The following is a 26909-nucleotide window of genomic DNA, read 5'->3' as shown; positions in this document are numbered from 1 at the left end:
CTTGTGTGCCAGGAAGTGGCATGCGTGAAGGAAAAATGCCCTCCTGCCTCCACCCCTTGCTATCCTTCCTCTCTCTGAAAGTGAGAGCTGGCCCTGGGGTCACCAGAGTGCGAACTAGCCTTGCCCTCACAAGCTGGAGCAACAGAAGAGGAGGCTCTGCACCCCACCCGGAGAGCACACTAGAGCTGATCCTGCTGTCCGTGCACAGGTGAGCCAGCCCTGAAGGCACGAGAGCTGCCCCCACCCCAGTCCCCTACAGCAAGCAGGAGAGAGAGCCCTGCACCTCTCCCAGACATGACAGCAGAGCTGGCCCTAGTGTGAGTGTGGGTGACCTGGACCTGGACCTGAGGACCTAAGAGAAGCAAAACTGGCCCCACTTCTTGCTGGCCACACTGGGTAACTAGCCTGTCCAGTGCTGGAGAGCCACCTGGGTAGTGAAGATGAGGGAAAGGTGGTGAGATGACCGACCCAGCTACCACCCCCCCAGACTATGAGTTAGTCCACCCCGACACCCACCTCATCTATGATCTGCTGGAGCAGGTGAAGGGGGCAAACCTACAGATCCAACACAGCAGGATCTCCACAACACAGGACAACAGGATATCCAAGAGGAGTCCCAGTGAGAGCCCATTATCGGTGGCTTAGCAGAAGCCAGAGACCTTGAATCGGACCAGTGACTCTGGCAACAAACACTGGCAAGCAAAGATGAATGGACTAGCGGGTAAATTGTGTGACCATACTACAGCTTCCATGACGAGATGCTTCTCTTTTTTGTTACTACTGTTTGTTTGTTTTGATTTTTCTTTTAAATTTGGTTTTGTTTGGAGGAGTGGGGGAGAATGAAAGGCAGAGGGAAGATGCAAGGGTACAGGAGATGAGTGGGATTGGAATGCATGATGTGAAATCCACAAAGAATCAATAAAAGTTTTTAAAAAAAAAAGATTACCTGCCACTGAGGAGGCACCTGAGCTCCAAAGCCAAAAGCTGGAAACATCTTATCACTAAAAAATAAAAAGAAAACAAATCAAACAATTTTTGCTAAAAAATATATATATTTACTCACACTAAAAATAGTATGTTTATATTTAAAAAATTCAAAGCAATAAAAAATTATAAACAAAAAATTATCTAGTGTTCCCTATACTAATGCTGATGCTAATACTGGAAAACTGTGCATTAAAGGCAGAAATATCTTCCAGGTTCTTTTGCTGTGTGTGGTATGCATGTGTGATATCTGAGTGTGTGTACCTGTGTATAACCCATGGAAGCCAGAGGAGGACGTACAGTATGTTCCTCTATCACTCTCCACCCTAATGCCTTGAGAGAAGCATAAATTAAAATTTACAGGGCAAGAGATGGTTAAGAGCACTTGTTCTTGCTGAGGGCCTGGGCTAAATTTCCCAGCACTTAGTTGGTGGCTAGCAACCATCTGCAAGCACAGTTTAGGGGATCCTATACCTCTTCTGACATCCACAGGTCCCTGCACACACGAGGTGCACATACATACCCTCACACACACACATATACTCATTAAATAAATAAATAAATAAAATAAGTCTCATAACCTACTACTTCCATTTAAACCTTGTGCATTATTTCCCTGAACAAATATGAACAAGCCAAAAAAAAAAAAAAAAACACAAAAACCACATCTTTTTTTTTTTTCTTTTAAGCAAGACTGTCTGGCAGAAAAACCAGGCCTCAAGTAACGAGGTTATTTATAGCATTTACTTATGTCATCTGATGTGAATATTCATACATTTGACCATAGAAACACTGTGCAAAATGTCATCTATTATAAAACTCTCAAGTTTCTGCAAGAAAACACATGTCCATCTGCAGCCTGTAGTTAATGGACACAAACTGCAGACCTGAATATATAACATGTGAGTTGGCACTTCCAGGGCATGGGTATTCTCCCAGAGGCACACTGAGGGATGGCCAATGTGCCTTACTAGAAAATACCACCGAACGCACTGTTTTCTACTGGAATAGTCTTTGTATGCTCACCCATATTTACTTCATTTATTTATTTATGTGGGTGGGGGGTCACGTGCTTGCCACCGCATGTACGTGGAGAACAGACGGCAACTCAAGTGTCAGGCTTGGCGGAAGCACCTTCTCTGTACAAGCACCTCACTCATTCGGTATTATTAATTCTTAGCATTTGAGGTTCATTTTCCATTAACGACAGAACCCGTATCATGTCAAAAATATTTTTCCTAGTCTGTAGCCTGTCTCTAACGTGGTTTAGAAACTTTCATAGATTTTCTTTTTAAATTCTCTCACAGAATTTCCTCTATCATTTCCCAGTTTCCCCTTTATCACTTCCATCTTCCAACACTGACTATCGGCACATATAGCCATGCTTTTCTAAGGGTGCTGGAGATCTAACTAAGCTTCGCTTGCTTTCATAGAAAGCACTCTTACTCACTGAAGCGATCTCCCCACCCAACCTCATGGATTTTAGTATTAAGAAATGTGAACACAAACAAATTATTCCAAGATTTCGGCCTCTGTTGTCTTACCAGCCATGCACACTGCAAATTATGAGCCAATCATATATTTTTTTCTCATAAAAATTTTCAAGTTTACTTTTGGTATTAAACTTCTTGGCGCATGCCTTTAATCCCAGCACTCGGGAGGCAGAGCCAGACAGATCTCCATGAGTTCAAGGCCGGCCTGGGCTACCAAGTGAGTTCCAGGAAAGGTGCAAAGCTACACAGGAAAACCCTGCCTCAAAAAACCAATAAATAAATAAATAAATAAACTCATTACTCTGAAAAGCACTCTGAAGTAGAGTATGAAGCAGAAACGTCTTCTTCCCAACAACAGCACTCCCTCCCTTAATAACAGACACTTGAAGTGGTGACCACACCTATTCTAAAAGCCAGTCGAGATCAGGTGGCTAGGATCTAGCCCAAGGAGATATGAGAAGGATTTTTTTCAGCAGCATCTGAGTCATGGCCCTAAAAGGGAATATACATGCATTTCTGGGCCCCTTTCTCCTCTTCCTACTGTCTAAAGAAGAGCAGAGATCTTGTCACCAGGAATAGAACCTATAAATTGAGGAGGGCAAAAACGTCGGAACAGTCCTGAACTCACTGCTGTTTTGTTAGGCTGCTTTGTTGAGGAGTATCTACTTCAGGTTTACAACGTGTGGTTTATACTTTGCAGGTACAAACTGTGGATTCAAATTCAATTCTTTGTTTTTTGTCTTGAGACAGGGTTTCACTATGTAGATCTCACTGTCCTAGAATTCACTATGTAGACCACGCTGGCCTCAAACTCACAACATGCCACCTGCCTCTGCCCCGAGTGCTGGGATTAGAGATGTGCACCACTATGTCCGGCTTTAAATTCCACTCTAATGCAATATGTTGCTGTTACAATCCTTTCCTCTTAGATGCTATTCTTACTTAATTCACTTATGTGTACAGACAGTTCTGTTTCTTACCATATGCTTGGTTCAGTTGGTCAAGTATAGTTCTATACTTGAGTTGCAAAATAAATTTTAAAAGCTGCTAGAGCAGGGATGAGAGATACTCAGAGATTAAGAGCACTTATCGCTCTTGCAGAGGACGCAGGTTTGGTTCCCAGTACCTACATGGTAGCTCACAATCTTCATAATGCCACCCCCTTCTGACCTCCACTGGCACCAGGCACACACATGGTACACATACAGGCAAAACACTCCTGCACGTAAAATTAATAAATCCTTTCAAAAGTTAAAAACAAAGACCAAACAAGAAAATTGCTAGAGCAAATTCCTCTTGCCTTTTCCTCTCCTTCCCTTCTTTCCTTTAGAAAAATGTCTGGATGATTCTGACTCCTTCTAGCTAGAGAATTTTAAGACTTGTCAGGATTCTACTGTAATTCTGATTTAAACTGATTCATTGTGAAAGAAATTCATTTCACATCATTATCATAGGATCTCTATTTAAATATAGTTCCTTCTTAGCTCTTCAGTACAATTTTTAGTTTACCTTACTAAAAATCTGAGATATTTTACAAAAATCCTATTCATTCATTATGACTTGTACTGTGACTTTTATTCACCATAATTTTTAGTGAATATAATTTACTTCATTAGCTTAATTTGACAATATAATTTTGTTGTTGCTGGCTAGTAAGAAGTTGATTTTTTTCTTATTCTGAATTTGCCCCTTTTTCTGAACTCTAGATACTTTCTAAATTTTTAAAATTCACTCATTTAGGTTTGAATTTGTTAAGTACATGTTTTTAAGAATTCATGTGTGAAATGACTCTGGCCTGGTACCCTTTTCAGGAGTGACTCTTTGATGACCTGTTGATTGCCATCTGTGACTCATCATCTATTCTAATAAGATGATCTCTGGCACATACTAGCTGTTATAAGAAATTTCTAATAATAATAATAATAATAATAATAATAATAATAAGTAGTAGTAGTAGTAGTCGTCATATAGTCTTATGACTGAGAATTGAATCCAGGGAATACTTGGCAGCAATTAGGTTAAGATGCTCTTTAGTCTTGTCAAAGCTCCAATTAAAAAATATTTGAAGCAAACTGTGGTGATGCACTTCTTTAATTCCAGTGCTTTCAAGGCAGAAGTAGACAGACCTTTGTGCTTTCAAGGTCAGGCTGGTCTACATACTGAGTTCCAAGCAAAGGAGGGAAATAGTGAGATCCTTTCTCAGAATAAATAAATAAATGAATGAATGCATGAATGAATTTAATTATTGCAGAGAACATGTATATATGCTAAGAAACAATTTTTATTACCGTATACAAGATTATGTCACCTAGATTTCAATCACATATACAACTTACCCCTGATTAAAACTCCAAGGAAATCAGATCAAAGAAATGAGTCTTGCTGACTCCATCAACCACTAAATGAAGAAGCTATAGTCAACACATTCTAACTAGTCACAGCAAGAGTGAAGATCAAAGGGAAACAAAGGAATAAAGATGAGAGATCTGTGAAGGAATGCTGCTCTATCACCGGCATCTTCCCACCTCTATTAGAACACCAGCTGATGAAACAGAAAGTGCCCTTTCTAAGGAATTATGAAACATGTATTTGAGTATTTCCAAAGTTATACTCACGCATCATAATCTTGAATTACCAATCCCACAGACCAGATGGCAGTCAGATACTCATTAACACCATTAGGACTGATGTAATGCAGGGAATCTGAAGAACGGGGGTCGCCATTGGAGCCGGTGAAGTCCACTCCCACCTGCCAAGACAGCAGTTCTTACTAAAGAGAAGACAGGGCTGCCTGAGCTCCAGGTCCAAGAAAACTTCAAGAGACAAGGTCCCAAATCATCCCAGAACCTCTACTGCCAACCCCCAACAAATGCCCAGAGCATTTCCACAAACAACTGAACAGGCCTCGGCATGAAAACAGCCTGTACTTCTTTTACTAGATGAAGAATCATGAATCACTGCATGAAATGACCATATTTAGGGGCTGCTACATGTTTGTTCTCAATTCCTTTAATTACTGCAGGGTAACCACTGGTTTGTGCATATCTGCTTTCTCTAAAGAGGGAGCGATTATTCATCAACTCATCAACTAAGTAAAACCCTCCATGATGAACCTAGACAGTCCATGAGGAAATCATGTTAAACAGATTGTATAAATTTCATAACAAGGCAGCTTGGTAGTAGAAGAATGCTGCAAAATGGAGAGGGGGGTTGGGGGGGTGGGGGGCAATATCTAACAGCCTATGCAAGAAAACTCAGTATTACTTACAGTAAAGTTCAGCTGGCACCCTCCCATGATGTAGTCAAGAAATGTGCATTCTACAGTAATCTAAAAATAAAAACACATATATGTTAAAGCTGAACTCAGTCAGTGGTGGTACACACCTTTAATTCCAGCACTTGGGAGGCAGAAGTAGGCAAATCTCTGAGTTTGAGGCCAGCCTGGGTTACACTGAGAAACCTTGTCTTGATAAACCAAACAAAAATAACCAGAACTCTCCAACTACACAAGAGAAACAAAAGGCTCCTTAGGATATGCATTTCAGAATTTGTAAGCTGACCAGGACGTGACACAAATACATGAAATTTACCTCACATTTGAGCACATAGAACTCCTCCTCGAAATGTCAGGACTTATAAAGACTTTACTATAGCTCAAGCACAGCAGTATTAAGATTAAACTATCAGGGGGAGGGTTCATGATGTCAGGTCCCTTCTGAGAATTCACAGGCTGTTAGTGACTGCTGCTGATGGAGAGACATTTTCTTCAGGTATCACCACTGGTATGCTACTCATGCTTCTGTAAATAACCCTAATTAAACTGATTGAGTTACACACACGGGGGGGGGGGGGGGGGGGGGGGGAGGGGGGAGAAAGGGGGAATGAAAGTAAAAGGAGACTAGTTGGGAAGAGGAAGGACAAGAGAGGGTAATGGGGGAAGGTAAATATGAGCAAAATGCATTACATACATGTATGAGATAATGTCATAACAAAATCCATCATGGTTAACTAATACATGCAAATAAGAACATAAAAAGATATCACAATGTGACTAAAATAAAAGATTAGAATACCAATGGCAAAAGGGGAAATGTAGTCACTGTAAGTTTTATGTAGTAAGTCTAATATACTGACAGTTTTAAAAAACATCTAGTAATAAAGCTTTAGAGGAATAACAAAAACAAAACATGCTTTCAGTGTGGAAAAATGTGGCCTTTCCCCACCATTTATAACATCTTATGAAGAAATTATACCCAAGAAGATGTACGGGGTTATTTCCAACCTCACATTTCCTCAGACAGAAGAAAACTTTATCATTCTTTATCCTTTGCTACCAAGTTGCCCATGGGCTCAGTGCTGAAGAGGCAGTATTCTTGCAGAGGATATGGGCTGGTTCGCAGCACCCACATGGAGACTCACGACTATCTTGTAATTCCAGATCCAGAACACCTAACACCGTCTTCTGGCCTCCACAGACCACTGTACACATGTGCATACATCTCACACATAGTATACATACCTACATGCAGGCAAAACACTCATATACATTAAATACACACACACACACACACACACACACACACACACACACACACACTTAAATATATGTACATATATCTATTAAAAGTTGTCAAACCTTGGAAGCAGAGTTCCTTGAAAGATTTTTTTATTATTTCAAATCCCATTCTTTCCCTCAAGATGATCACATGCTCATGTGATTTCCAGCTGCTTAGAGTCAGTACTTTTTTGATATAAACCCATACTGATACAAGAACTCAGAAAGTGACCTCATTACAGGTGGCTACAGACTACTGACCTCACAGTGCTTTACACTGATAACACCTGAATTCTTATAGTTTTTCTTCTTTTGTCTCTTTTTTTCATTTATGCATTCATATTCAACCTATGGAAGGAGAAAATGAAATAGTAAATTTTTTACAAGCAATAGCCAAATTACTAAAATGAATTTCAATGAACCTTTTCCCTTAAAATCAAATCTTAAAAGAAAAAGAAAAAAGAAAGTAAATGTTAATTTTTTGAACAAAACAAAATAAATGCCAAGGAAAGAAAATGAACAGAATAAACAAAAATACATGAAATGCAATCCTGTGGCCACAAGAAATTACACTTTAATATAAATATAAACTTGATAAGAATGGCAGTCTCATGTGCACGAATCTTGAGCCTAAGATATTTCCTTACCAAAAGATACACTCCTCACAGCCTGTGCTGGGCTTCTGTTGTCTGTGGAAGTGTAATAGGCCCCCAGACCTTAGCACAACTGACTCCATGATGGAAGTACCATTCAGGCCATAAAGCTTATTAGCAAGTAGACAGCACCACCAGCCAAAACTAAAACAAAGACCTAATTCATCAAAGTCAATAGTTTTGGGAAAGTCTCTAAATGCACTAACCTTGCTTTTTGGCTCCTGTAGTTCTGCTTCTGGTTAACTGTTCTTGTTAACTGAAGTATGTCAACCCTGAACATGGTGTTTAAGCTTTCTCACTGAAAAAGACTCAGTGCCACACTGGGATTTTGAAAACCCAGTGTAGTCACCGGGCCACTAACAAAGACTTCCTGTTGGTTTAAACCCATGTCTGAGCAGTTTTCCTGGGTGGATACCCCACAACGAAAACCTTTCCAGGCTTCAGAATCAATGACTACTCCATGGTTTACTTGTACATCAATGCCTCTTGGGCTTGCCCCTAATTATCAGTATTTTAGACTCTGCAGGGAGACATGAAGTCCTTCCATGGAGGCACAGGAAGGGTACAAATGTAGATCACAGGACATCTGCCCTGCTTAGCCAGCCATGGGGGACTCACACCTACCACTGAAGGTGATGGTGCTCTGTCTTCCCTATGCAGGCAGAGCATGGTTTCATCCAGCACTGGACTATGATGTTTTCCCTTCCAAGATAAAAAAGGAAAGTCTACTTCTACACCTGGAGATGACACTGTAATGGTCTTTGCTTTCTTTCCTATAGTTTGGAGTCCTCACTTAGTGCTGGTCACCATTATATGGTCTCCACTTAGTAAGACACATACCTCATGTATGAATTATGGATGACTATTAAACAAAAGATTTTAGGGCTTAATGCAATATAGAATAAAAACATGATAAACTAATTGCTAAATCAAAGAAAAACATAAAATAATAAACAGGTAAACTATAATGTTTATATAACTGCAAAGGTGTAACTTACAGGTGAGTTTCTGGAGGCTTCTTTGAGTTTTGTCATGGTGGTTTGAAATGTTCCAATAAGATCATGTGATCCATCATTGTCATAATCATAACACTCTACCTGGAATTAAGTATAATAAAAATATACAAAAATCAGTATAATTTTATTAAAAAGTATTGGCTGCCATTTTAATTAAAATAAGGGAAAAACTCTTAATATTAGTGTCTAATTGGAGGAACAGGAACTAACTATCTAGAGAAATGATGCTGAAGTATGTTTAAACCAGAACTATCCAGAGAACAGGACCTAGACCACAAAAGATGAAAACCCAAATCTGGACTGCATTTCACACAGGAAGCAGTTCGCAGCTCCTCTACCATGCTCACTGTAGACGCCGACAGAAGACTAAGTGCAATTACGTCTACTCTTTCATTTGCTTTACTTAATTACCACTGTATAGGAGGTAGAAGCAAGTATCCAGCAGCTGGAAATGACACAACTAAGTCCTACATAATTTAGAGTTCCAAGAAACATTTCTGATCAGCTGCAACCCAAGGAATCTGGGCTTGTAATTACAAGTTAGACACGAGAGTCAGATTTGGTCTGAAGATTGAAAATCTTACAACACAAAGGAAAACTCTAGGGTGAGAACAGTCAGTTCACTCAAGTATCCACACTAGGTCGCACTTACTCTGTTCCCATGTAAGAAGGAAGAAATGTAGAGTTCTAGAGTTCTAGCCTTAGATCTGAATCTTATAAAATGCACATTACTTCTCCTTCCATGTACCCTTCTCTCCCTGCCCATCTCAGAAAAAAAAGGAAAGAAAAAGAAAATATTTGCTCTTAGTAGGGTTTTTGTTAGTTTGTTTTGTATGTGTGTGTTAACTGGCAGATGGAAGAAAAAGTATAATATTCACCAGAATGCTAGAACTTTCCTACTGTAGATTATTATTTTAATATGTGTTACATTTGTTTATGCTGTGGAACATTTGCAAAGATGTGTTGCATTCTTTTTTGTTTCATTTGTTTTCATTTCATTTTGTTTCATTTCATTTCTGTGAAGCTGTGTTAGTTTGCCTGTCTAAAACACCTGATGCTCTAATAAAGAGCTGAATGGCCAATAGCTAGGTAGGAGAAAGGACAGGTGGGACTGGCAGGCAGAGAGACTAAATAGAAGAAATCCAGGAGGAAAAGAAGAGCAAAAGGGATCAAGGAGGAGGACATCGGGGCAGCCACCCAGCTACACAGCTAGCTGCAGAGTAAGAGTGAAAATAAGATATGCAGAAGAAAAGGAAAAAGCACGGAGGCAAATGTTAGATGGGCTAATTTAAAGTTAAGAAAAGCTGGCAAGAAATAAGCCAAGCTAAGGCCGGGCATTTATAATTAAGAAAAAGGCCTCCATGTGTTATTTATTTAGGAGCTGGGTGGCAAGTGGCCCCCAAAAAGCAAAAACAACTAAACACTTTCTAATAGGAAAATAAGGTGCTGTGTTCAAGGCAAGCTATATTCAGGGCAAGCTGAAAACTGATGATAGGGATGTGAACTTCTAACATGTAATTTCAACACATCAATTCATTTACATGGATATTTAATGTGTACACAGTACATATTCTCTAGATAGACCTAAGAGTTACATAGAATGGAGATGCTGTTACTATTATTCCCATTTTTCAGAAATGGAACTTGAAGGAATTAAGTGCAAAGCCAACAGATGCATCTTGTGTGGTGAGCAACAGGGACAAAGTAAAATCTTATACCAAAGACACTTCTGAAGACTGTGCTTCAAAGCAGAAGCTTCTAACAAGAAGAATTTGCATCTGCCTTGGAGAGAGCTCCACAAAGCTTCCAGCCTTCATGAAGTTGTAGTGACCCACCAAGGTACAATGCTTAGGAATCTTACACGCTCATCTGGCGAATGATGGTTTTCTTCTCAGTTCTACATACCGACTGCTTTTCAAAACTGGATGTCTTAGGGTTTCTATTGCTGTGATTAAGTACCAGGACCAATCAATGTGGGGAAGGAAGGGCTTATTTCACTTTCACTTCCACATCACTGTTGATCATCAAAAGAAGTTAGGACAGGAACTCAAATAAGGTAGGAACCTGGAGGCAGGAGCTAATGCAGAAGCCACGGAGGAGTACTCCCTACTGAATTGCTCCCCATGGCTCTCTCAGCCTGTTTTCTTACGGAACCTGCCCAGGGGCAGCATCATCCACAATAAGCTGAGCTTACCACATCATTCATCAATTGAGAAAATGCACCACAGCTTTGGCCATAGGTCAGTCTGGTAGGGACATTTTCTCAAGTAAGATTCCCTCCTCCAAAGTGATTCTAGTTTGTGTCAAGTTGACATAAAATTAGCCAGTATACTGGAAGGCTTTCATTCATTACTTGTATTTTCATTATCCTTCAGAAACACTTAAAATCAATCAATCAATCAACCAATCAAAACAGGTATATTCTAGAATTGCAAAGTGCCTTGTTTAAGGAAATGCCTTATAGATATTTTTGCCCATGACCAAGTCTGACAGTTTGATTCCTGCCCTACATATTCAATATCCAATTTTAAACAAACAGCTTTTATATGACTAATGTTGTCAAGAGGAAAAAAATACATAATTGGGTTTTTTTTCTTAAAGGAAGCAAAGTTTCAGAAGGCAGAAAACAAACCATCTTAATGATTGAATGAGATTACTTTTAGCAGACATTCTTAAATTATGGCAAAACAAAACTTTACTTTTTAGATTCCATGGAAAGAACATCAATTTACATATAAGCCAAATAAAACATTAAAATGGCTAAGATTTAGTTAGGCCTTAGTAAGGGCTAAACCGTTAAAAAAAGTTTAGATCAATTAAAGCTTTAAGAAACAGAAAATGCATCTTTACCCTCTAAGTTCTGATTACTCACTACAGGAAATAAATGGAAAAGCCCCCTCTTGTCCTTTCAAAGGCAGACATAACATCTTCAATGCTTCAAGGAGTATGTGTAGAAGTTAAACACCAGTACTATTCACTATTTAAGCAGCAATATCTGAAGAGCTTTTGAAATTTAAATGTATGCATATATACATAAGAGCATATGTATATATGTAAAAAACTGTACACACCACACAATGCATCCTTACTTTAGGCAAGGTGGCAGCATGCATGATTATTTCTCTTACTCTCGTCATCTTTTAAAAATAATACATGCTAGGATGACAGCACAGTGATGGATCCACAGAAGACTCTGACTTTATTCTCTGCTCTGTAATTCTTTACCATACCTTTAAGTAATTTCCAAAGAGTAAGTAAACTGCAGATGTGGGACTATTTGATATTGCAAAGAAATACAGAACTAAAGAACTAAAGTGAGTGATGATGTAGAAAACCAAGTGTGTGTAACTAAAAACAAACTAAGAGACTTGAAAAATGGAAGACATTTATCAGACAAAGCCAAGAAAATCAGTTTACTTACTATAACAAATTGGCCCTGCAAGCATGCCACTGTGAGCAAAAAATGTTTTAGAAACATGGTTTTATTGTTAATTTGTCAGAAACAATCAAATAGTCAAGGCATAGACTTCTGCCCTCTCTAGGTTTGTCTTAAAATTAGAATTTGTAGCTACTTTGATAACATTTATACAATTCATAGTATATTTATATCATAACTATATTTTCACTGCTCTTTGACACACCATACAAATTACACATAACAATAACTTTTTTAAAAAAAATATTTATTTATTATGTATACAGCATATATGACTGCAAGCCAGAAGAGAGCACCAGATCTTGTTACAAATGGTTGTGAGCCACCATGTGGTTGCTGGGAATTGAACTCAGGACCTCGGGAAGATGCTCTTAACCTCTGAGCCATCTCTCCAGCCCCAACAATAACTTTTTAAATTCTCTATAAACTAGGGACAACTCCTTCCAAAGCTCAGAAATTTTAGTAGCTTTTAATAATAGCTGCATCTCTGCTGTTGTTTTATCTGTTTACAATGTTTTCACTTTCAATATTCTATCTTTACCCTTTTGTATGGTAGATATTACTATCTACCTTATTAGCAAGGAGATTAGATGACTTGTTCAACATCCTTTACCTGGTTAGAGAGCTAAATCAAAATGTGAGCTATGGTCAGACTCCATGCTGTTATGTCATGTTATGCTGTTTCCTATCATCTTTCCCGTTTCTACTGTATTAATTACAAGAAACACCAACAACACCTTCAACTGTTGAGGTGTAAAGGGAAGAAAGTTTTCTATAAGGACTTGGGGTAAGCCAGACAGCTCAGTCAGGAGGACCTGAATTTGGTCCTCAGACAGAACTCACCTATTAAAAAGGAGGATGTGTTGGTGTTTTAAGTTTGTGTGTGTTCAACTGGCTGGTTGTTTGGGGTTTTGTTTGGTTTGGTAAATACCTACAAATAAAAACACTGAAAATAACTGTGATCTGCTTTTCCTTGGCCCTATAATACCTCCACTGTTTTTCTGCATAAGGACAGGAAAACTCTGAGATCTCAGAATAACTAACACCTGTTTTATTTTCAAAGGATACACCAGAGGCAAAGAATATAGTCAATGCTTCATATTTGCTGAGCAAAAGCATCTCATTAAAAAGAAGACATATTTAAACTGAATGTCTTATTTTTTTAAAACAGGTTAAAATGAAAATTATGCTGTACCCTTAAGCATTAAATCAGTATATTAGATAACAACAACATACTCAAATACGTATGCCTGTGATGTCATTTATTTAAAAAAAATGCTATCTTACACATTAATTTTAGAAAGTAGGTAAAATGTATTTATCTGTAGGAATTGTATACAGTGTCTGAGTTGTTATAGTGTGCCTTGAGGTTCTGACTTTATAATGCTGTAAAGGTGACACCATTGAGTAGACACTACATGGGTTTTGAATTTTAATCTTCCCTGTGCTAACAACATGTGATGATTCTCTTGTAATGCTGGGCAGTGGCAGCAAGCCAAACCTGCCAATCCGCCAAAATATCACCATGGTAAATACCAACACTTAACAGTATACTGGGTTGCTGTAATTTGGTAAGTTAGGTATATTAAATACATTTTTAACATCATTTCTTCCCTCCTGTACTCCTTTTTCTTCCCTTTCCTTTCTCCCTGTCTCTCCCCTCAAATAAACATAGGCCCTCAAGATCACTAAGTAAAGCTCTAACCAAACTACACCTCTAGCGTAACTTATGAGGATTTCAATTAAAGGCGAGTTTATCAGGACATAATCCCATAGCAAACTACAGAGTATCTGAGTAGTAACTGCAAATTACCTTAATGGTTTTGTCCATATCTCCATAGCACAGAGAGTTAAGAGAGATTTTAAAAGGCTTCCACACAGGATTCAGGTTGTTTTTTATGACCTGTAAAGAATAAAGGATCTATTATAACACACAGTGCATCAGTATCTTTCTCTTGCCTTTCCTGGGTTCTCGCTACATTCTTACCACTTATCCCTCATTGTATCACTCAATTAATTCCAAGAAAAATTAGTAAGATAATATTTTATGATTATTATGTGGCAAGTATAATAAATCGTCCAATTGTAGTACATTCTGAGTAAAGAAGAAAGGTGTTTGGGAACTACATCTACCTAATAATAATGTATACTTAGAAATGGTAGCATCTGGTTTTTTTTTAAACCAGGCATTTCACCATAGTCCCAGAGGATTAAAAAACAGAGCAGGATAAGAAAGAACCTTGTGGGTCCTGAGGAAAATAGTTCAGCAGTTATGAGCACTGATTGCTCTTCCCGAGGACCCAGGTTTGATTCCCAGCATCCACATGTTGGCTCACAACCATCTGTAACTCCTATTCTAAGGCATCCAATATCCTCTTCTGACCTCAATGGCTACTGCATACACACATGCTAGTAAAACACCCATATACATTTTAAAAATTAAAAATATAAATCTTGTTGTGTTGAACATAAATTGGAAAATAAAATCTAAGTTGTGAATTTTTAAGTTTCAATATTACGTAGACATACAGTATCTTTCTTATTATAACCATTGAAAAAGACTGAAAGCTATGATATCCTCATGTGAATTAACATCTAGCACTCAGATCTTGATATCTATTTTATATGGTAAGAACTGGCCCCTTCTAACTCTGAAACAGAACAGCAGCAACAACAACAAAAAACATACTTTATCAATGCTGAAAAAACCCAGGATCCATTTGAAGATGCACCCCCTCATCAAATCCGGATTTAAGCAGTACAAATATTAATTTATGATGGCAGTGTGTGAGTTTACAGTGATAAAGAATCCATTCTACTCTCAATAATTCAAGCTGTTCTATGACATGAAAGTACAGGCAGGTAAAAATAAGCGTGTAAGTGGAAAAATGGGAGCTTAATAGGAAAATACAAAACATGAGCCTTCCCTTGAACCTAGACAAAACATAATCTATAAAAAATATGCTTTACTCTAAGGAAATCTGAGCATGGATGGCACTCAGAAAGGCATTAGTAAATCAATGGTAATTTCCTTGGGTATAGTGATAAATAGCATGTCCTTATTCTTTTGAGAGGTGGTCTCACTTTGTGAGTCTGGCTGGCCTGGAACTTAATTTGTAGATAAAGCTGGTTCATAGAGATCTGTCTGCCTCCAGAGTACTGAGATTAAAGGTGTGTATCCCCACTCCTGAAAGTGCCTGATGTAACAGTGAAAGGGAATCTAGATGCTTGTAGTATATATCAGGATGGTTTTCCAAAAGAAAAATAGTCTGCATAAGTGTGTATGTGTGTGTGTGTGTGTAAGAGAGAGAGAGAGAGGAAACAAGCAAGAACACATTTAGTATTCTTTATACAATTTAAAGTTTTTTAAAATGAAAATAATTAAGCATGTAGTATGTCTTTTTTTTTAAGAGAAAAGAGTAAGCAAATGAGCATATTGATATGTCTCTGGCTGCATATAAACCTGAATTAAAATGACTATTTTCTGTGAGTTCGAGGCCAACCTGGTGTACACAGCAACTTCTAGGACAGGCAAGGTTTTGTGGAAAGACATATGTTATGTTCCAAAAACAACAAACATATATATATATATATATATATATATATATATATATATATATATATATATACACACACACACATATATATATGTTTATAGTGGTTAATTCTTATAATGCCAAATAAAATGGTGATTCTCCTTTTAAATTCAAGTACTTACCTCTGTTCGGTGAACCATCAGCCAGTGGCCATCTGATGTCTGCTTGTGAAACTCCAAGTATGGATCTGACTTTCCAAACAAATCCTACATTAAAAAAAACAGCTTTCACTTTCTTATGAAACCCTGTGTGAACACACCTTATACATGATACACACACACACACATACGCATATACATATATATGTTATATAACCACACAGGTCCAACTCCATAGATATACAGGTTGCAAGTATCAATCCCATCACCTCTAACACTAACTTAGAAATGTGCAGAAGTATACTAGGGAGGAATATTAAGACATTTGTGATGAGTAATCCTGTGTATCAAACACACAGTACTTTAAAATGCATTGATAAAATGTGTGCTGGCTTAATGTCAGCATTTTAAGTTTCCATTCATATAATATTAAATACATAAATGATACCCCAAACATTAGCCTTATTAACTCTATGACAGACAGGGCTGTTAGCCATGGAAAGGGAGACAGAAAGGCTTTAATAACTTTCCCAAGGCCACATACCTTATTAACTGATAAATTTGGGCTTTAACTTTGTATCTCTTCCTTCCATATCTGACTCCCTTTCACCAATTCTAAACATATTTTTTTTTCTTCACACAAAGGAGCAGAGGTAGATACACAGTATATAATAGAAATCGAAAATACAAGCTGTATCTCCTATACCTCACCACAGTATTCCTATACAAGGCTTAGGCGCAGTGAGTCTCAAAAGTGCTTATTCCTTGTCTTCATCACATGTAGATAAAATAATGGCATAAGTACAAACTATTCCGTAAGATTAAATTCAGCCATATGGTGATCATCTTGCTTATCATCATTTTGAAACATACTTATTACTAAGTTCATATTACTTAGTGTTTCTGGAAGTAGATGACACTTTTAATACCTCAAATAATACATGTAGATTTGTCACTATAATATACGCAAGTTAGGGCTGGCGAGATTGCTCAGTGGCTAAGAGCACCTGCAGCTCTCTTAGATGTGCCTGACTCAGTCCCCAGCTCCCACATCAGGCAGCTCACACCACGGGTAACTCTAGTTCCAAGGGACCCAGCTCCCTATTCTGCATCTGTGCGCACCAGGCAGAAACAAGATGCATACTCACATATGCATACACTGGAAATATAAACAAAATATTTTTCTTTAAAGACCTATGATAGGACTATTTCTCTTGAGCATATTTAATGTCAAACAAATAACATACTTGGTACAGTGAAAATTAAAACAACTATAGAGAATTATCTCTAAGAATCTTAAAAGTGAATTAAAGAAACTTTTTGTGCTCCCATTTTCTACAGCTGATAAGAGTCTTAACAGGTAAGTTAACTTAAACACACACACACACACACACACACACACACACACACACACATACATTACATGCTTTGTGACTTATCTGAAAATGATTCCATGGGAAAGGCAAAGCATGCTTATTAGCATTTTGAAGGTCAAAAAGCAGTCCTGGTTTAAAAGTTCATTAACCTGTCCATATTAATAGTAACGGAGGAGGGAAAGGTTCTTGACTGACTCGCAGGATGTAAAGTAAAAACAAACAGAAGGAAAGAAGCATGTGTCGAACACAATCCAAGAATGGAGTGTGTGAGGGGAATTCTGAGTGCCTGTGAGAAAGCTCCAAGAAAACAAGAGTCTTGTGACCTCAGTTTCTTCAAAAACAGGGAATTGTTCTTGAAATGTGATTTGTGCCCCTCCCAGGTGTAGCAGATAGGAGTGAGCTGACTTCAGCTGGTGTTATTCACAGGCCTCTATGGAAAAACATGTTTGTGCCACATGTGGCTTGTCCTTGTGATTGAACACCTTACTTACATGATTTTTCTTAACCCTCAGAGTATAAACTGTGTGATGCTCTGAATAAACTTGGTTATTGCATTTAGTTCGCCTCAGTTTTAGGCCTCACTCTCTCAGGTTCACACTGCCAACTGGAGCAGTAAACAGTGTGCACCTCCTGAACTAGATTTACTTAAGGGCTGGGAGTGGGTACTATAAATAGAAACCCAAACACAATTATGTGAATATAGAGAGAACATGTACAAACATGCACATGTATGTGTAAACACGTATATGCATAGGTATGTACACATATGTATAAGTATGTGAACGTCTATGTGTGTATGTGCACATACACCTATGTAAAATCTTAGGTTTTCATGAAATTAAAGTCACAAATATAAACATTTAAAAATATTACTTACAGGAAAATAGCAAGAACAGAAAGAAAGAGAAGCTAAATCTCTTGGATATACTTTGTTTTACAGATTTAGGTTTAAGCCACAGAACTTGTTTCTTTAGAGACAGGTGTTCACTATGTAGCCCAGGGGCCTCAAACTTGCAATATTCTTACCTGTTTGTTTCCTGAATGCCAAGTCTACAAGTATTGCCACCACAGCTGGCTAAATTATAGTGCAATGATCTTCTCCTTCTCTGTGTGTGTGGTGATGAAGACTGAACTAGAGCCACACACAGACTAGGCAAGCATACACCCAATGTTTGCTCAGACTTATAATCTCAGCACTTGGGAGGCAGAGGCAGGAAGACTATCATGAGTTTGAGGTTAAAAGAAGAAAAAAAATAGGAAGAAAAGTATTTAAAATCCAGTGGGGGGAGCTGGAAATAAGGATGACTCAGCAGTTAAGACACTTGTTGTGCAGCCATGGACCAGAGTTAGGATCCCAGCATACACAAGTCAGGCACCTCACAGACATCTTCTGTGCACCCAACTACATGTGCACAGGAACATAAATTCACATCTACACATAAAATCAATCTTTAAAAAAGGCATTTTCTTGGGATCTATATACTATAAGGGCCTAGAACCAAACCACAAGTGACAGAACCAGCAAATGGGAAGCACCTCTACGCCAGTGTAGCCCCAAATACACACCCACTAAGATGAGACCAGGCTCCTTTTACTGTGCCAGTCTGGGGCAGAAACGATATAAAATTAACTTGGAACATCATGTCATCTGACAGAAACAGAACAAGGAGACTATCTATAGATTCCTGTTTGTACCAAAAGGTCTCAAACCTGAGGCTGAGACTGGGATAACTTGAATATCAACCATAATTCACTTGTTATAGTTAGCAGTTATTAATGTTTAAATCCATGAGTTTACAGTTATTTAAAGAATAAAATTAAACAACAAAAAACACTTAGTCACATCTGGAGGATGCTAGGGAACCTACTTATTCAGGAAAAAAAAAAGATGTTTACAAAGGGTACTACTAAATGTTTTGTCTTTCCTGTATAGAACATACTTCAGTGATAAATAATCAACAGATAAATATCGGGGCTAGATAGATGGTTTAGCACTTAAGAGTACTTGTTACTCTTGCAGAGTTCCCAGGTTCAGTTTCCAGCACCCACAAAGTGACTTACAACCATCTATAACTCCAGTTCCTGGGGATCTGAACATCTCTTCTAACCACCACAGGCTTCATGCACACACATGGCGAACACACATACACATAGTCAAAAGACATACACATGAAATAAATAAGTCTAATAACACACCCCAAGAGGAGACAGAGAGAGGGAGAGAGAGAGAGAGAGAGAGAGAGAGAGAGAGAGAGAGAGAGAGAGAGAGAGAGAGAGAGAGAGAGAGATAGAGATAGATAGATTCATTTAGTTTGGGGAAATGTCTCTCCATAGAAATGAAGCTCTAGCAGAGTAAGAATATCACTGTTTCATAGACCTGTAAGACAATATATGCAGGCAGCTATCATCAATAGTCGTTAAAATCACCAAAAATATATAACTGAGTATTAAGCCCCTGGTGGAGTTACACACAACTGATGAAATTGTCTTGCCAACAATTCAAAATACCATCAGATAAGCTTACTGAAATCAGGAAACAGAGAATAAAGCATGAGAAATGATGCCACAGGGATTTGGTTAGCCATAAGCTGATATGTACAAACTTCTACAGGACAAAGGAATCTTTTTCTAACTGTATTGATAGACGAATGGATGGATGAGTGGGCGTGGGTGGTGAAGGAAGGAATGAGGGATAGATGGCAAGAAAAGAAAGACATAACAGAATTTACAGATCAAAAATTATCTTGAGGTATTTTAAATAATCACACTTTAAAGGGTCTTTAGAAACATCAAAATATTTGTGCTCAAGAAGGCATGGTGCCTGAGAAGAGGAAAAGTGGATAAAAACAAACAAAATTCACCATGAATCACAATTGTTAAAGGTGGGTAAGAGAACATGGTGTTTGTTGGATTTTGTTTTGTTTTGTTTTTCGAGACAGGGTTTCTCTGTGTAGCCCTGGCTGTACTGGATCTCGCTCTGTAGACCGAGCTGTCCTCAAACTCACAAAGATCCACCTGCCTCTGCCTCCCAAGTGCAGGGATTAAAGGTGTACATCACCACGCATGGCAATATGGTATTTTTAAAAATGCTATTCTATTAACGCTGTTATGTTAATTTTTAAAGCCCCTGGAAACTAGTCTTAAGAGACTTTCAAATTAAGTTCTAAGATAAACAAAAATGGTATTGAAATTACTGTTGTATATTCAATACTGAAATGCAAAATGATTCACTGATTTATAATTAATAAGCCACAGGCATTTTGCTTTTCCCCCCAAAGGTTATTAAAATACTTTCTGGAACTTTACTGTAACATTAATGCTTATATTCTTTTAATCTTTAATTGCACCTTCATGAAAAAGCTGAAGGGAACTAGGTGCTATTTAAGTAGACCGGGGGGGGGGGGGGGGGGGGGAGGGGGGGGGATGAAAAGAGGGAAGTGGAGGGAAGAAGGGAGGGGGAGGGAGAAAGGAGAATGCTGTGCTCAGATGAACAACAGTTCATGGAAAAAAACTGGTACTATGCTTGTAAAATACCCAAAACCTACCTACCTTATTGTCCAGTTTTCTGGCTTCCATTTCAAACAAGACCACTCTGTTATCCTTGATTTCTTCTGCTGAAATCTACAAGTAGATAAGGTAAGTGAAAGAAAATGAAGTACTTTATGAATTAAGCACTTTCTTTTTATTTCACTTGCAGTACAGGGGATTGAATCCAGATCGCAGCACAAGTCAGGCAACCATCTTACCAAATGATAAATGTCTTTTTTTAAATGTGGTTCCTTAGTAAGCTGTTTCAGGTGTGCATAGCAGGGGTGAGGTATGCAGATCTTATTATACAATGTATTTGTAAACATACTTTCCCTGTGGATATGATCAAGAATGTTCAAGAGTAAAAATAATGACCAGGAAAGAAAGTGTTTCTCTAAATATTACTACTCCATAGAAAAATCAAAGTACCAGAAGACCGAAGGATATCCTTTATACAAAACCAGCTAAAATTCTGCACATCTCGAGGGAAGAATAAATAAATCCTATGTAGAGAACTGTAAACTGGAATATGAGCCCAGCGCTTTTCAGCCAGTGTAACTAGAAGACTCACTCTACCCTAAGTCAAATCCTAGGCTATCTCAACTATCTTTGCTTTTAGCCTCCCTTATAGCAAAGGCTCAAAAACAGAAAAAAGAAAGGGTTAAGGCTCAAAACTGCTCCTCTCGGTGGAAATCCTTAGTAAAAGGCAAAAGACTTATATGATCTGAAGAGAAGCCAATGTCTTAACTACTAACAAATAGTTAAGTTCTCTGTAGCACAAAAGTCAACTATCCCAACAGTCTAAATATTCTTTTGCTTCTGGAAATCTAAGATAGAGACAAAGAGCTGCTAAGAAAAATGTATGTTGCCGGGCGGTGGTGGCACACGCCTTTAATCCCAGCACTCAGGAGGCAGAGCCAGGCGGATCTCTGTGAGTTCGAGGCCAGCTTGGCTACCAAGTGAGTTCCAGGAAAGGCGCAAAGCTACATAGAGAAACCCTGTCTCGAAAAAACCAAAAAAAAAAAAAAGAAAATGTATGTGACAATTATAATTACCAGGCTTCCATGTCACAGAAAACTAGTTAGAATACTGTCATTCCAGACGGAAACACTACAAGATAAGGTATTCAAAAGCTTGTTATCCGATAACTGGAAATCTAAAATACAGTAAAGTATATACATGCACTTGGTCAGAGCTAGTAATGAGCAATGCAAAATCTAGATATGAGGACATTTAACAGAAGCAATGACAGGAAGCCACAGGAAAGCGTTTTGGTGTTATTTGTTTTATATTTTTAAGACAGAGCCTCACTACTTAGCTCTGGCTAGTCAGGAACTCAATGCATAGACCAGGATGACCTTGAATTTTGGGGGATTCTACTGCATCAGGCTTCTGACTATTAGGATAACAGGAATGTACCACCATGCCTGCTAAGAGTTTATAAGTTCAATGGCCACCTTATAAAATCCATTTAGAATAAAATCCATTGTAGGAAGTTTGTGTCATGGTAAGAGGACCATGTCTCCTTTGCAGAGAGCCCAACTGATTCATTCAGTTTACTAAGCCTTTCCTCTCTAATGTACAAAAAGACACATTCATGGAAGAGGTGCACCTGACCTCGATGGACAACTTAAAAAAACTGGAAGAAGGAATTCCTACAATTCATTTTTTCTCTTCTGTTAGCAAGACAGTGTCCATTTCTGATGACTATTAGGCCAGGGTGAATGGAATGCAATGTTCAAGATCAACAGATCAGGCATGGCTATAGATTATTTGCTTGTTACATACCATCTTATTAGACTTAATAGACTATCTCTTGAAGCAAAAGTTGATATTATCTTTACCGTAATACTCCCTTTCCCTGCAGGTCTGCCATTTCTGAGCACCAGTGGTCGAGTTAACTTCTTACTGGAAACAATCTGTCAAAAGCAGAAAGTAATGTTTCATCATGTGAGCTGCTGAACTGCATACTTAAAAAAAAAAGTTGAATATAAATTTCATTTAAAGTCATTAGAAAGAGTGACATTAAAACCACACCCCTTAAAGACATTTAAAACGTATCTCCACATTTAAAACCCATTTGGAAAGATTTCAAAGAACTTCACTCTGGCAGCTATTATCTCCCTACCCATTAGGTTGTTCACTAAGAATGGGGGAAAAGTCCAGATTTTAATCTCCGACACAAAGTGCTGGGCTGAAAACCCCCTGAAGGTAAAGGCGGGCCTCTGAATACTCAATAAATGTGATTCAATCTCCCAACTGGCACAGAACTTTGATATGTAGCTTCCAGAAAAGCTCACATTGCTTAAAATGATATAGTATGTCTGGCTCTTTGAAACTGTCTCTCAAATTCATTAGAATTTTGGCTACATTGTGATTTTTTTATTCTGCAGTTGATAAAAATGCTTCTAATTATTTTCTAAACTACTACCCAGGACCAACGCAACTGATCAGTTCCACACTGCCCTTGAGACATGAGAACTAACTAGTGGGGCTGCCAAGTGATTCCAAACCCGGAAAATAAACCAGAAAAGCCGCTCTGAAGAACAACTTGAACTCAACTGAAAATAAAAATGACTCTAATTTCCCTGTGTTTTTCTCAATTTATATAAATGATGATGACCTTTCTAAGCAAATCAGAGTTAGGAGCAGAAGAACAAACCCCTACCTAACCTGAACATTCTCATCATATACTAAGACGACAGAAAAATAAGACACCTAAAGAACAAAATGACAGACAGACAGTGCCAGCTCAGGAGAGGATGCTAAGGAGTCTAAGGGGTCAGAGAAGGTTTACGGGGAAGAGAGACTTAAATGACACACTTAACAACATGGGAAGGAGAGAACAGGGGAAAGAGCAGGAACGAAATTCGAGTTATGAAGTAGCAACCAAGTAATTTTATGGTGGCAGGTCACCACAACTTGAGGAACTGTATCAAAGGGTTGCAGCATTAGAAAGGTTGAGAACCACTGCCCTAGAGTCTCACTGCAGTCAGCCTGGAAGGTACACAAACCTAATGCAACTAATATCCAAAAGGTCTATTACAGACTTACCAACTTTAAAAAGTACACTAACAACCTGTGGTGGGTTAAATAAGAATGGCCCTCCACAGGCTCCTATATTTGAAAGGTTGGTCATTGGGGAGCAGCACTACTTGACAGGGATTAGGAGGATGGCCTTGTTGAAACAGCTATGCTCTCGTTGGAAGAAGTGTGTCACTGGGGGTGAGCTGTGGGGTTTCAAATGCTCAAGTCAGGCCCAGTCTCTCTCCCTGTGGCCTGTGGATCCTGATGTAGAACTCTCAGCTACCTCTCCAGCACCATGTCTTCCTGCCTTCTGCCATGCTTCCTATCATGATGATAATTGACTAAACCTCTGAACTGTAAGCCAGTCCCAATGAAATACTTTCCTTTATAAGAGTTGTTGTGATCATGGAGTCTCTCCACAGCAATAGAACACCGATTAAGACACAATGTTTATCAAAAGCACTCAACTCTTTGGTTTAAAATCTACATAAAATAGCTGGGTGTCATGACACACACCTGTAATCACAACACTCTGGAGGCAGAGGCTGGAGGGTTACCATAAGTTTAAGTCCAAACTAGGTTACATAGTAAGTATGAGGCCAACCTCTGTTATGTAGTAAGATTTTTATCTCAAAAATAAATAAATAATCAAATAAACAAACAGAACAACTATCCAGACAAAACTAAAGGTTACAAAAACTAAACACTTACTTGTCCAAGAGTGACTTCACATTCTCCTAAGAAGTCATCATCACTCAGCTCGATAGTTTTGTTGTCGATGTCAAAAATTCCAAATTTCAATTTCTGAACCACTTCAAAGTAGTAATCAATAATAAATGTCTTAGAAAATTTGGGACTCAAAGAATTCTTAATCCTTTCTGTCCGTTCAACCTATACTCACCCCAAAAAACACAAGAAAAAAATTTTCAGATCCAAGAAGTACTTAGATTTTTAGCATCTTTATGTACTAATTACAGTTATACATAAGCATGAAGATAAAAGGAAATTTCTCTTCTTAAAATGTGTGTATGTGTCGGGGCATACAGGTAGTATGACATGTATGAGGTCAGAGGACAGCTGGCAGAGGTCAGCTGAAAACTGAGAAGAGTCAGTTCTCTCCTACCATGTGGCTTCTGGGGCTCAAACACAAACTGTCTTGTTTAGCCGTCTTGCCATTGAGCCATATCACTGGCCTAGTTACCACTTACATTTTGAAAATTTCTCTATAAACATGAGGAATGGGTGGGTGTCTCCCTGCACGGACATCTGTGCAACACATGGGTGCAGTGCCTGCAAAGGCCAGAAGGGGCTGTCAGGTCCCCAGGAATGGGAGTTACAGCTAACTAAGCTACCAAGTGGGTGCTAGGAATAGATCCCAGGTCATCTAGAAGATCAGCCAGGGTTCTTGATCTCTAAGCTATCTCCTCAGTCCTATAGTATTACTTTTCACATTTTAAAATGAACTCAACATTGTAAAAAGGAAATGTGGACTGCTTTTCACCAAAAGCATACAATATTACCTCATACCACTGCTGACCACTCGTGCTCAAAAACAGCACACATAAAGGGTCCGACTTCGATGTCACATCTTTATCCAAAAGGTTGTCACAGGAAACATTTAGTTCCACCTTCGTGACACACTGGGCAGCCATGTCTTGAGCTGTGGGAGAACCAATGAGAAACGTTATCTTTAAGAAGCACACTCACTCTTGATGGAGATAGCTGAATTACTAACACAAGTCTTCAGCAAGGACTTACTGAGCAGCTCTGCTACAGGGACTGAAATTCGAGCCTCCAGAGGATGGGGGGTTTAGTAGCTCTTGGTCCAGTGATACTTTATCCTTTCACTGAATAAAACCTGCTTATGATCTAGCAGTAAAATGTACCTTTCAAGATAGCAATTAATATGCATTAATACTCTGCTTACCTTATATATTAAAAAATATATTGGTGAACTGTCCTGTTCTGTTTAGAGCTGACTCTGATAGCAAGCTCTCAAAGTCAAGCATGTTTATCAAGTGTCCCCTGAGACCCCCTCCTGGGACAGGCTGACCCCTAACCCTAGTGACAGGGAGAAAGGAGAAAAGTAAATGCCTAAGGGTATTAAAAACATCCCATCCTTACAAACAAGGCAAACCTTTACCAACAGAGTCACTGTGTTTATCCTATGATATAAAAAACGTAGGTGAGGATGAGAAGCCCAATGTCATACATGCAGATGTTCTTCCTGGACTTTCAACTGGAAAGGCCCCCATGACAGGCTCTGCAGAGCCTCACTATTTATTCCCGATAGATGCTGACTGATGATGTTTTGCCATTTGTCTGTTTCTTCTATCTATGTGGTTTAAAGTGCAACTTGGGCATCATCTCTGGATGATTCCAGCGAGAATGCTCCACAAGCAGCATTCAGCAAATTAGAGTGTGCGGCTTGCCATGGCTTGCCAAGAAATACCAGTTAGTCTAACTTCCACAGCTTCAACCACCAAACAAAATGCATTAGCAAGACTAGGGGTGGGGCAGAGCACATGACGGGTGCTGGCCTTGAGGAAGCATTCACATGTGCTTGCTGGCACATGCCTTCAATTCCAGCACTTGGTAGACAAAGGCAGGCAGATCTCTAAATTCAAGGCCAGCCTGAGTTCCAGGACAGCCAGGGCTATATGTAGAGACCCTGTCTTGAAAAAATCCAGAAAAAGGGAGGGTAGGAAAGCCTTGAGTACTGATAGTGAAGTGCTTTCCTCCACAGTATCACCAGAGGAATTGGGTACTACACCTCTGCACTGGATGTCAACAGAGCCAGCTGTGTAGCATGAATTAGGAGTTCATGGTGGCAATGCAGGTTCTGAGCTACAAAGACACTTCCTCCCAACATCCTTTGCATTTGGAGTGCTCAGTGCTCTCTACTTTTGGAATTTAGCTGAGCTACTAGTCCAACAGGAATAAGTCTACTCAGCATCCTGTTTAATATTTAAAATGGCAGTAGCTTTTATGTGCTGTATAAAATGCCTCATCAAGCACAAGAAAAAAGAAGGGTAAGATCCTTTGACAAGTCCAAAACACTCACATGAATGTTCATGTAAATGTGTGTATGTGTGTGTCAGTAAGAATACATGTGGAGGTCAAAGATCAATGGTAAGTGTCTCCCTC

At 38.7% G+C, this 26909-nt stretch overlaps 1 protein-coding gene and 1 non-coding gene across 5 annotated transcripts in view; both read right to left on the bottom strand.

The window, feature by feature from the left end:
• Cpne3 (copine 3) overlaps positions 1-26909 on the bottom strand; it is a 52266-nt gene that overhangs the window by 12429 nt on the left and 12928 nt on the right. For all 4 annotated transcript variants that reach the window (XM_006983263.4, XM_016001796.2, XM_042270803.2 and 1 more), the window contains exons 2-12: positions 25283-25422; positions 24474-24653; positions 22580-22654; positions 20757-20828; positions 15856-15939; positions 13951-14040; positions 8684-8782; positions 7294-7380; positions 5746-5805; positions 5093-5226; positions 947-1001 (exon numbers count right to left, since the gene is read on the bottom strand). In XM_006983263.4, coding sequence (XP_006983325.1) covers positions 947-1001; positions 5093-5226; positions 5746-5805; positions 7294-7380; positions 8684-8782; positions 13951-14040; positions 15856-15939; positions 20757-20828; positions 22580-22654; positions 24474-24653; positions 25283-25414 — 1068 coding nt within the window. In that variant the 5' untranslated portion in view covers positions 25415-25422. The remainder of the gene's footprint in view (positions 1-946; positions 1002-5092; positions 5227-5745; positions 5806-7293; positions 7381-8683; positions 8783-13950; positions 14041-15855; positions 15940-20756; positions 20829-22579; positions 22655-24473; positions 24654-25282; positions 25423-26909) is intronic.
• LOC121827815 (U5 spliceosomal RNA) lies at positions 21361-21479 on the bottom strand. Its single transcript, XR_006070097.1, has one exon. It is a non-coding gene; the product is annotated as a U5 spliceosomal RNA (small nuclear RNA).

The sequence above is a fragment of the Peromyscus maniculatus genome, chromosome 2 (genome assembly GCF_049852395.1).
Source record: "Peromyscus maniculatus bairdii isolate BWxNUB_F1_BW_parent chromosome 2, HU_Pman_BW_mat_3.1, whole genome shotgun sequence".
Classification (NCBI taxonomy): domain Eukaryota; kingdom Metazoa; phylum Chordata; class Mammalia; order Rodentia; family Cricetidae; genus Peromyscus; species Peromyscus maniculatus.
The sequence above is the reverse complement of the archived record's forward strand: the minus strand, read 5'-3'. Positions and strand labels throughout refer to the sequence as shown.